At 41.1% G+C, this 12530-nt stretch overlaps 1 protein-coding gene across 3 annotated transcripts; it reads right to left on the minus strand.

Annotated features, from left to right (window-relative positions):
- Window positions 1–5308: 5308 nt before the first annotated feature.
- eomesa (eomesodermin homolog a) lies at window positions 5309–10140 on the minus strand. 3 transcript variants are annotated; one of them, XM_039819965.1, is made up of 7 exons: window positions 10062–10140; window positions 8639–8960; window positions 8044–8198; window positions 7245–7366; window positions 6852–7010; window positions 6598–6659; window positions 5309–6480 (listed from the first exon to the last, which is right to left on the minus strand). In XM_039819965.1, exons 2-7 carry the CDS (start codon window positions 8752–8754, stop codon window positions 5727–5729), a joined length of 1368 nt encoding a protein of 455 aa, XP_039675899.1. In that variant the 5' UTR covers window positions 8755–8960; window positions 10062–10140; the 3' UTR covers window positions 5309–5726. The 3 variants fall into 3 exon arrangements, with proteins under 3 accessions (XP_039675899.1, XP_039675897.1, XP_039675898.1); XM_039819963.1 differs by having other exon boundaries at window positions 8639–9493; window positions 10062–10101; XM_039819964.1 differs by lacking the exon at window positions 10062–10140 and having other exon boundaries at window positions 5309–5632; window positions 5762–6480; window positions 8639–9882.
- Window positions 10141–12530: the final 2390 nt, after the last annotated feature.

Raw genomic sequence — 12530 nt, forward strand, 5'->3', positions numbered from 1 at the left:
GGTAATTGGTAATTAACATCGGTATGGGCTAAAAAAATTGAATATGACTAAAAGCTAAATCTTTGTCTTGAAGTCGGAGGTCAACTATCATTGTCTATCTTTTCATCTGTGGGGATTATGTTGGTTCAGTAACCTGATTATCAGTATATAATACAACGTTTTTGCACAAATTTGAAACTACATCCTTGTTATTATCCTACACTCTCTTGACATAGGCTTATCATTCATCTTCCATAAGACCATCATAGCTTATCATGTATTATAATTTGATACTGTGTAATAATTAATTTTCACCAGCAGATGGCAATGCTGTATCAACCATTTCTCTCACGTAACACAGCCGTTGGCTGCCAGAAATGAACATATTTAATTCACTCGTTAGAGGTAATACTTTCAGTTCTCTTTTATTTCTTGTCTTTTAGGCTACATAATTGATCAAGTGAAATCACCCTAGACATCGAACTGACTTTTTAAACCATCAAAAAATGCTTGATGGATCACAAACAAAGATTTAGATATAAGAATGCATTTTGAGCCTTGGTTTAAATTTTGGTAGGTTAAATTGTGGATACATGATGGAATGCTCTTGGGCTTTGAAATTACCTTTAATGACCTAGCCAAGGAAGTAACTGTAGGACAACCTTTCTTCCAGAGCTATGGAGTTTAGCACATACTTAAAAAAAATAAATAGGAAGATAACTTATGCCATAATTACAGTGAACATTCTTAGTCTAGCATTATTTCAAAATCACTTTGTGATCATGTCATACATTGTATTGCAATGGAGTACAATTAGAATAGAAATCAGGCAGGTTCAAACAGCAAAAGTAGTCTGTTCTTTCAGAAGATGGGTGTTTTCCTCTAAATAGAGCCCGCTCCTCACCCACCAATCAACCTCCGGCATAATCACGCGGCAGCTCAGAAATAGAACTGCGAGGTGGGAGATCAAACTATCACCTCTTAATTGTACCCCAAGTCTTAAAGATGCTGAGAGCCCATTAGCGCACAAAGAAGAGTGCTGTGTACTGCTCCTGAAACATGCATCTGCATAATGCAGCTGGGAGATGAGTCAGAAGTTAGACAAGTGGAAGAAACACCACACTGACATCCACCTGTGCTGGGACTCACGTAAAGAGATGCAGACTGCAAGGTGTGGGGATGATGAGAAAGAAAGTTTTCTCATTTAAAGCTTTAGAGAGAGAAAAAAACCAGTAGGAAGAGTGTAGATGTACTGAACTTACTGTAGTGGAAGAACTACAACCCTTGTCTCTTAATGTCAAATGTAATATCCAGAAGTAAAGGCTACAGAACTTATAGAATCAAGGTTGCACAGATATTTTTTATTAAGCTTTGAGCAGCAAGAGGCGACAGGTTGGAGAGAGTAACATGTCAGGCGCCAGCCGCCAAATGAATATTGACTGTGTCATGTTTTGTCCCAGAAGCTGTAGAAATTATGAGTCCCTCTTTCCCAGAAGGTTTAGTAAATTATGTTTTTTCTCCAGTGGTGAGGCCTTGTGACGGTGCCAGGAGAGAAAGAAGACAATGTAAAATTCCCAATTCTGTTGGAGCTCTCCATCAAAGTGCCAATGCATTGATTTTGACCACAGATCTTTTCCATGTGGCTGCCTCTGCACGCCTTACCCAAAACATTGCTCTCAAGACTAGGGTCTTGGGGGAGTCTTAGTGCCCCTGAATCCTGTTCAACTCCTCCGGGACACTAAGAGGAGGGGGTAGTAGAGACCAGTGACCAGCATGGTGTACCCAAATCGACTCAAGGATGGGTAGATGGTGGGAGGGGTAGGTTGGGTTGATGGTAAATGGTGGTGGTGGTCAGAAGGGGAAGGTGGGAAGGGGAAAAGAGGGGGGGGGGTCCGGCCTGTTGAGGTGCGTCCCACTGCCCTCCAGAGGGAACGCAGGGGTTTGAAATCAATGTGCTGTTAAGTGCAGCTTAGCCGCGGGATACTCTCTCCAACATTATCCATGCACCAGTGAGCAAGGGCCTTGCCTGCGCGCTGTCTGAGGGCACCGACACAAGGCCCTTCCGCGCCTCCAGTTCCTCTCACCTCCGTGCTTTCTGCCAACACTCAACGCCCCTCTCCAAACAGTTGTGGCCCTGCTAACTTGAGACTCATCTCACACCAGGGTCTCACTCCAGCAGACCTGTGAGCATTACACCCGTACTGTAGTCCCCCCCTCCCATTTACTGCTGATTAACCAGATCCAAAGCCGGCAGTGAGACCAAATAAAGCATTGTTGTGTACATAGACACCTGGGGTGAGCTAAAAGGAGAGCCTTTGTCAGCATCATTAGGACTGTCAAAGCCCATGACCTCCACTAACAATACAAAGAACATATGTTCATTATACATAAAACTGAATATTACATAATGTGCCAGAAGATATCTACAGTAAATGTATTATTGGGTTGGGCTTAATAGCTATACAATATAATATATTACACTGGATCTGGTTACTGGCTTTGGTGTGGGCCTGTGTGTGCATGCAGTGTCCATTGTTTTTTACAATTAAAGACACTGGATCTGACTCATGTTGACTAATGACATTAACCTCAAGATATTTAAGAAAGTCTTTGTAAAATAAAAGTGATTAACTAGATCATGAGTGAATGCATCACAAAACAACAGAGTAGCCATATGAGACTCAGGCGTCCCTGAGGAACAATTCTACAGTAATTCTAACTGGCTTGATAACCATTTAACAGAAGTGACATTTATCAACACATCAAAAGGGGAAATGTAGTGTGAAGAGGACACGTAACCGCCACCGTCTCACTCTTGCTTGTCTGTAGGTTACTTTTTAAAAGGGGCGTCTAAAAAATCTTGACCCAGACACACATCTGCCTGTGGCTGCATTTAGTCAGTGAGAGCAGTAATAGTGTGTGACTGAAGGTGAGGAAACAGCCTCAGGGCTTCATCTCTGTTTAGATGTCAGCCCTCCTTGGGTACAATGTCTCCATAGCCTCCTTTGCCCTTCTTACATGAACTCTCAACATGGTCACCAATGGACCGCCTGAGGGAAGGGCACAGACACGCGACTGTTCACACACATGAAACAAGAAGAAGTTGAACTAATACACTATAAATTCTATAAACCACTGGTGGGTCCTCCTAGGCCTTTGTATTACTGACACTACAGCAAAACTCAGTCAGTTACTGAGATTGTAGCTAGTAATGTTAACACTAGTAGTATAGCACCATAGTCAATTCTTCAGGTCTTATTCCAATGCACACAAGTCAACATGGTCTGAATTTGTGGTAGCATGCTGTTGAGGTGTCTATTGATTACTGTACTTCTTGCATGAATGGTTGACAAAGACACAATCTATCGACTCGTTGCTGGTTTTTTTGCAGGTGTCGGAAGCTCCCATAAATCATCTGTTATTGAGCTGTGGAACATTCATCAAATAAATAATAATAAGAGGATGTTTACAGAGCTGCAGTGGAGACTGAGGACAATACTTGTAGTTTAGATAGTAATGCTGTCGTTGTCCAATATCAATGCCAACATGCATTTGACAAAGCATTTGAACAGGAGGATGATGCACTTTTAGTGACAGCGGTTGCACCGTTAAAGCGTATGTGTTTTGGTTTGTTGTGTGTGAGATCCGTGTGGAAAGACAAATTCCAGCAATCGTAGGTTTATTGGAAGTTAAACTGCAGTATTTCCAAGGACTGATGTGAAATAGGTATTACAATTTCCCCTGCAAATTCTTAGGTCAATACAAAGCATCACAATTGTGTTGACATAAGAGGACCCAAAAAGTTACTTTGGGTCTTAACAGCTATTCCTTACCTTCACAACCACTGATGAGCAGAGGTCAAGACAACATGAAAAGGAAAAGAAAAACATCATCAGATGCTCTAAAATACAATTTGCTGACAGGCACAAGTGCAAACATTTATATTCTCCAGACCCGAACCCCCCTAAGAGCCTTTTTCTTACAGCTTTCCTGAGAGGCCAGGGCAATCAAGCACTCTACCTTGTTAGGAGGTGTTAATTGGAGTTAGTCAGACTCCTCACTTTGTCAAGGAGTCTGACAACAGAATTAATTAGAATCCGAGTATGTAAATCAATTCAAATTGGGATGCTTATGGCGGAGGATTTGATATATTTTCACCGAAGAAAAACAGGTGCTGAAAACATGAGCCAAGTAGTCTCTGTGTGAATATTATGACTTATCTTTCCACTTTTGGAGAGGCGTATAAATAGAAGCGTTGAGCTGTACATTGCCCTTAGTTGGATGGTTGATGGACCATTTTACCATTTAGCCTGTTTATATTTTTTCTAAGTACACATGCCTCGCATGCAGTTGCATTACTTAGGTAAATGACAAAATGTGTTAAAAAAACCTTATTGAGTCTATGTTGTGATTCATGTAAGACATGTAAATCTCATATTTAAATCACACTTTGTGCACTTGAATTGTGAGCTGTGTTGTTACCTTGTTGCACTTATTTGTAGTTTGAAAGGATTGCTCAGCTCATTTGTGGATAAAAACCTTAGGCTCTGAGAATTTATCCTTTGTTTCCATGAGCAAGAGAACATGAAAAAACTAAGCACTTACTGACTGTTGCCTTAAAAAAGAAATGGGCTTTCAGACTTTATGCCATCCCATGCCCTTATCATGTTCTGTTGTTTACTGTGCGTGTGATTATTTGTATTTATGATACCTGATAAGTCTAAGCATTTGAAAATAGTTTGTTCAATTTTAGACTAAATATGCTTTATTAGTGAAAACGGACAATATACTTAGCTTATGGAAATGTAATTTGCAACATAACTAGAAATGAATTCCCTTTCTGATCTGCAGTTAGTCTCACATTGCTTACAGAAGAAATCATTATTGAATAGGCTATTTAGAAATACCTCATTTTGATTACAAAACAAGATAAAACTGGCTATGTTTTATTGCCCCACTACCACCTTTGAAGCCATTGTTTTATTCAGATGCCAGGTAGATTTTATACCACTTGTTGCAATGTCAACCTGTTGGCAGCAATCGCTACTATAAGAGGCCCAAATTCATGGGCTCTATAACAAGCCATAAAATAAAGTAGGGTCATAGGTCCCCCCTATTCATACTCACATTCACTGTATAACACACATTTTATTTAGATGTAACTGACAGGGTATCAGATCCAATTATTTCAGTTTAGTATCAGCAGCTATCGTACATTTTAAAATGCATGTGTAGATTTATATTTTACAGCCGATCAAGGAAGATTATTTTCTGCCAATGCCCTGTCTTAATGTCCCATGGCCATAATATATAAATAAAAACAGAGAAAGACATTTGGACAGTGCTTTGTGAAAAGCTGTTTTATTATCCATTGAATAACACCGCCATGAAGACAATTTGTACAAGATACATCACATTCTAAAGTGCACGAATACTGTACAACGAAAATGACTTAAATACGCAGGGAAAAAAAAAAAAAAATATATATCACATTTGTAAAAAATAAAAGTTGTAAAAAATAAATGAATAAAAAGGGACATGCTTTTTCAAAAACAACGATCACTATGCATGTTTCTGCTCAGGTATGTGAGAGGGGCTGGCCTGGGAAAATAACCTTGTGCAGCTTGCTTGGGGGAACACTAAGCTTTGGCACCTTTAGAGAGAAGAGAAAAAAGACATTAACAAGGAATGGAGAGAGCACTCAGTAATAAACAAAAGAATTATATTCAGTTTCAATAAATACAGTCTTAGGGGCTTGTGTAGAATGCATAATAACCCATGCCTTTTGGGTTGTCCTTGTTGTACTCTTCCGTAGTCAAGTCCTCACACTTGATGGTTGGAGAGTTCTCTGTGCTTGAGCCCCCAGGGGACATCCTGCGCCTCTTGCACACCACGGAGTACACACCAGAATCGCTAGAGTCCACCGATTTCAGTGAGTGGGACGTCTCGATCCAGGTAGAGGCTGGCGCCACGTTCTCCTCGGGTAGCTTGTCTTTAGTAGCCCCCAGCTGGTCCTCTGCGAAGGCTGGTGGGCTTGGACGAGGGGACCAGGGTAGGCCCGTGGTCATTTTGCGCTGGTAGGAGCTTCTGGTGCCCCAGCCTGCTGCCATGGAGGCAAAGGCTGAGTCTGGGTAGTAGCTGAGGGCGTGGGATGTCTGCAGGGAGAGGGGCTTGATGCCGTAGGACAGCAGGCTACTGGTGGAATAGTCATTCTCATAGGACAGATCCAGCTTGTTGGAGCCTGGCTGCTGGACAGGGGGGACGAACCAGCGCTGGGCAGAGGCAGCAGCGCTGACGTCCTCACTCTGTGGGGAGAGAAGGCTGTTGGTTTGAGGAACGGCCCGTTCACCGGTGTAGAAGCGGTTCTGAGGCAGGTTGTTGACAAACTGGTCCTGAAAGAAAGGCTGCATGGCGTAGCGGGCCCCAGGCACAATTTGGGTGGAGCGAGGAGAGTCTGTAGGGGACGGAGTCAACCTGTCACTGTCTGGGGCTGTGTACATCCTGTTTAACAAAAGGGAGAGAGAACAAAAAAATAAAATGTGTTGCCGAAGAAAACGCAGGGTCCCGGACATGCATCAAACAGATCAACCACATTGCTTAAAAGTGCCATACACTTACGAGTCATAGTTGTCCCGGAAGCCTTTCGCAAATGGGTTGTGATCTATCTTCAGCTGTGTGATCTGAAACCAGAAAAAAAGAAAAGAAAAAGCATAAATAATGTGCATCTTAAGGCAAACAAATGCACTGTGTGACTAAAAAGCAATAATAAAAGAATGATATTTTTAGTTTGTGCAATTCAAGATAAGATAATTCAAATTAGTCATGTCTAAATAAATTCTAAATCAAACAAAAACTATTCTTTAAATGCTTACGTCTGTGTTCTGGTAAGCAGTGACGGCTATAAACTGGTTCTCAGAGAAGGTGAAGGTTTGAGTTCTGGCTTCGTTGCTCATGTCCTCCACTCCGTCTTCTGTCACTTCCACAATGTGCAGTCGCGGTTGGTATTTATGAAGCGACTGCAAGACTATCATCTGCAGAGGAGAAAGGTGTCATAAGTACAACGCTGGAGATTTCAAAAACAGGCTGCATAAATGTATTTGTATTCTTTATCAAAAATAAAATTCTTTAAAAACATGGCAATCACACTCAAAAGTTACAATATCCAACTCATTAGTTTCAGTAAATTACAAATCAGAAACAATATTGACAACGCTGGTCCGCTTGGGAAATGGTGAATTTGAGCATTTCAGAAATCAATAACCAACCTGTGTGTTGTTGTTGTTGGCCCCTTTGTTGTTAGTCAGCTTCAACTTGCCAAAAGAGATTTCTTGCCTCATCCAGTGAGCCCCAGTGTTTGGAGATTCAGGATGAACATACATTTTGTTACCTAAAATTGAAATAACAGGTTTGACAAACAGAAAAGTAGAGAGCTTGTGTCTGTGCAAACTATGTTGTCTAATTCATATCCTGACATTTTTTTTCAATGCATCCAATCATTTTATTTTAATAATTTTAAGGCTTTGGGGGGGAAATATTAGCAAAATTAAATTAAAATACATAATTGTATATATAATTTTAATGAAAACAAATGAATTGATAGATTAGAGGAGGTCTAGTGAAATTTATTGAAATACATTTTTTGTTTGGTTTTAAAAGAAGCAGAAAGATGCTTCTTTTCCTTCAAATTATTTTATCTAATTATAAAATTATCAAATGAATAATTTATGAATGTATTTAAGGCTATGACTCTTTAGATTACAAGTCATTTGAAAAAGGCATATTTGACCCAACAATTTCACACTTCAATTGGTTCCCCAAGAGGACAGTCCAAATAAAAAAAGAAAAAGAATTGCAGTAAAGACTCAAAATCGCAATTCTGTCAAAACATGTTGCTACAATTTAAAAGTAAAAACTGTCTATATTTCCAATCTTAAACTTTAACACCCAGACCAGCAGGCTGTTAGGACTAAATGCAACATTGCTGCATTATTATTTTTTTTCTAAGAGGGCTTTTTATTAAAAAAAAAAAATAATCTACTGATTTGTGTTCATTTTCTAACTCACCTTGCATATTATTGTCTGCTTTTCCACAAGTGACCCACTTTCCTCCCTGAAAGCGCCAGTGATTCGGGTCAGCCAAAACAACTTCTACAAAGACATTGTAATGGGCCGTGAGGTTGAGTCCAGTGATGTTGAAACTGAGGAATGGGAACATCCGTCTGGAAATAAAAAAGGAAAACAGGAATAATTAACAGCTGTGCTCATAAACCATTATAACATTTTAAACTAAACTTTGGCGTTTCAGTGTGGCATTTGGCAGAATGCTTTACCAATATGGAATTTGAAATAAATATAAATGTAATTATTGTCATGTTTAGCCTGTTGTGTCATTGCGCATTTACAATTTACTAGAAACGAAATCTTGCAATTTAAAGTAAAAACAAAAACAAAAAGATGCGTAAAAAAGAAGATATGGATCGTGTGCGTAAATGTTGTTCATGCGTAAAACGTGGCCTATAAAAAAAAAAAAAAAAAAAGTCAGTATCTTGAGAAAAAGTCTTTACAAGCCAATTGGAAATATAAAAACGAATTTTGCATTCTGCACATGACTGCCGTGTGTTACTGGGCCTTTCGAGCCTCCGGCTGCGCATCTGCTTACCTGCCCTGTTTAGTGATGATCATCTCGGTCTGGTGCCGGTGGAATTTCAACCAGAGAGGCCGGTTGCACAGATAGACCTGCGCTCTGGCTCCGGCGGCAGACCCCGGCAGAGACATGGAGCCAATACCCGTCCCCGTCCCGGGATAGGAGGGGTACAAACAGCCCGGACCCTGGCTGAACTGGTACCCTCCGCTGCTAAACTGGCTCCGACCGGTGCACACTGACGAGGAGGAGAAGCCTGTTGGAGGCAGGACTGATCCGTAATGAAGTGAAGCCGGGTACCTGGAGCTGCTGGACCCGGTGTACACCGACCCGGTCTGTCCTGCGTAGGGAAAGAGAGAACAGGGACTTGCCATGTCGGAACTCGCTTGGGAAGACGAGATGAAGTATCTGTCAGAGCCAAGTTCGTCTATGTTGTAACGCCGACCGCTCGTCAACTCGTCCTCGCCGAGCACCGGGGAGCCTTTCCTCCCATCGGGCCCAGCTTTAGTGAAAGTGTCCTCCTCTCCCTCACCCAGCATCCCGTTTCCCACCGCGCTCAGGTATTTCTTAGGAGCGCTGCTAGAATCTGATTCTGTCCGGTCGACTTCTTGATAGTCAAGCTGCGATGCTGGCCTCGGGCTGTTGTTGGCACTGTCCGACGAGGAAAGATTGTAAAAGGTCTTGGGCAAATTGATGCTGGCGCTGGGAAGGATGTTCTCTAACTGCATTGTTTAGATCTTGTTTAGAGTTTCTAGAGTTCCAGAGAGTGAATCTCAGCCAAGGAGGCGACAAAACCACCGGCGCCCTGTGTTTCGGTCTCTGCACGCCTCCCTCCCTTACGAATGATGGAAGGAGGTTAAACCTTCTCCTCACCTACGGATTTTCAGATCAGATTATGGGCTGGACATGAGATGTTCAGCGGCTCTTATAAGATGTAGTTCTCCACACACCCAAGTGATTGTAAGCGTGAGGGGAGGAGCTTTTGGAGAAGCATGCGGGGGCACCAGCCCTCTCCACAGCCAATGATCGCACTACTCTAATTCAATTAGAAAGCGTCTGGTTGAAATAAAATCAAGGGAAAATCTTTCATGAGTGTTGTTAAGTTTATTTTTGCTCTTATATCCCGGGTATAGACTTTACCAAAGTGCCAATCCCTCCACGCAGCACACATCCGCTATTTCATATATTTAAGTGCAAACCATTTCAGTTTATTGTCAAATATGAGTGAAACATAATTTCTAAGAGGCTAAAACGACAAGTAGTACTTCTTCACATTTAACCCAGAGCCTGAAATGAACAAAATGAATCGCACTTCACCAGTCCTGCATTCCCCAACGCGCACGCACAATCACCTCTAAACTTTCAGCTTCGGCTGCAAGTCATCACATTTATCAAAATACACATTCAGATATGGCTTGTCAGATTACTTCCACTCCCTCACCTAAGAAGACTTATCCTCGATGAACTGCAGCAAACACCGAGACATTTCCCCCTGCAAACCCTCTAACACTTAAAAAAAAAAAAAAAATCACATGTGCATCTTATTTCCTATAATTGGCCTCCGTCGCCTCTTCCACTTCCAGGTTTTCAGTATTGGCTCCAATGAAGCTATCCACCGTCAAAACTGACTGAAAAGGAATATCTGATATGAAAAAAAATATGCCTTTGAAAATATATAGACTAGGTTGTAGGCTATATTTTATTTGTCTCTGCTTAAGAAAAAAAAAGTCGAGTACTGCAGACTTGCTTTCCTTCTCCTTTTCTCAGGTCATAAATAGGCTACATTTTTGTTCCTGGGGCTTCATTTCCACTCAAAAACTGTAAAAATATCAAAAAGAAATAGAACGCCTTGATTTTCTTTTTTCTTATTATTTTCGGAGTTTGTGTTTTTTAAACCAACCTTTGAATTATTGTTAAATTGGTCACTAATTGACACGGAACAAAAAGCATCTTTTATCAATGACCATATAAGTGATAATATTAAAATTAAGTAATTAGATATTCGGAAAAAAATTGATTGATTGATTGATCGATAACACTAATTTAATTTACCTTATAATAAAAAAATATTAGGCTACACCGTTCAAATTAGGTTCAGTAGATTTGGAATATTTGAATGCAATTTCATAATAATAGGCTATATAGCTTTCTGAAAGCAGACGAAAAATGTTATTTTCTGTTTTTCTTTTTTTTGCATTTAAAGTAGGCTGACGGAGTGGTTAAAAAGGTGAACTACCGTGTTTAAATGGTGGCAAATCTCTGTTATAACTCAAGCCACTGAAATTCCAATGGAAAGGATGCACTAAGGCTGCACAAGTCTGCATGCATACCGAAGAAGCGATGAAAATAACAATTAAAGGAACATACTTATAGTGGTGGGGTAATAGCTTAATTTAAAAAAGAAATGAATAGAAATAAAACATAGGCTATTTACTGAATATAAAGCCATTTAGAATTGTCCATGTGTCTGTCCGACTGCACACACACACACACACACACACACACACACACACACACACACACACACATACACACACACACACACACACACACACACACACACACACACACACACACACACACACACACACACACACACACATACACAAACTGAAGGAGCGAGTGAGAAAAATCGAAAGCTCCCGAAACCAGAACTAATCAAAGAAACATGTCGCACAACAAACGTCGCTCATACGGCCCCCAGAACCAATAATAAAGGGTTTTGTCAGCAGTGACACGGGGACAGCGCTCTCTAGTGACCGATCAGGATAACTGGGTAACTTTCCCATGTTGGTTAAATATTAAAGTAAGTCAACACTGTAAGAGAGATGCATGCAGGCCGTCAACTGCTCTCACTTTTTCCGCTTGTATCTCACTTTACATCATCTTCATCTGCCGTGAACTCAGCTTGTGCCTGTGTTTGCATGTGTGTGTGTGTGTGTGTGCGTGTGTGTGTGTGTGTGTGAGTGTCTGTGTGTGAGTGTCTGTGTGTGTGTGTGTGTGTGTTTGGGCAGTTTGTGCAATGTGTGAGTCTTAAAGTAAGCTGGAGGGAGTGAGATGAATTTGGGGAAAATGGGGATACAGATCTGTGAAAAGCTGAGGGAGAATCTCGGCTGGAGGCAGATTGGCTCGTGTCATAAATGGGACAGTAGAGCTGGCTATTGGGCCATCAGGGGACCAGAGCTACATGCATACAGCACACAATCTGTCAATCAAAACCAAGACCCTTCCCAGACTGCTGCACAGAGACGGGAACGCCAAACATTTGACAATAGAGATCAAGCATTTTTCAAATGACTCAAAAGCAATTCTATTATTTATTTTGACCTGTCTCTCAACAGAGATTCTCACTTATCTGCAGCATAACCAAATCTTGATTTTCACCAAATCGTCTCCTTTCTGCTCTCTGTAGCAGACGCAGAATTCCTCAGGGAAGATAGTAAGATGATTCCACCAGAGCCTCTTCTGTGGTTTTGTGAAATAGGGTTACTCTAATTCCATTTTAGCAAAATTATGCAACTACTGTCGTGAATGCCCATTTTCTATGAATCCCAAAGGCTCTGAGTGAATATGCTTGGATGCAAAAGGCAAAATTAACAAGCACAGGAAATATGCATTATGAGGATCAGCATGGGCCTGTGAACTTGATCCAGGATTAAACATAATATACTTTTTGTCAATCTGTCTATCTGCTTATGTCCTCTCTCTCTCTCCCTCTCTCTCTCCCCTCTCTCTCTCTCTCTCTCTCTCTCTCTCTCTCTCTCATACACACAAACACACATCAGAGGTGCTGCTCTCTTGACTCAGTGTTGCTACAGGCTGTCATTAATTAGTTAGAGGGTAAATCTATAGTTCAAAGGAAGCTGCATCTGTATTAGAACCAAAGTCGAGCATTTCACACCCGAGCTGT

The sequence above is a fragment of the Perca fluviatilis genome, chromosome 13 (assembly GCF_010015445.1).
Source record: "Perca fluviatilis chromosome 13, GENO_Pfluv_1.0, whole genome shotgun sequence".
Taxonomy (NCBI): domain Eukaryota; kingdom Metazoa; phylum Chordata; class Actinopteri; order Perciformes; family Percidae; genus Perca; species Perca fluviatilis.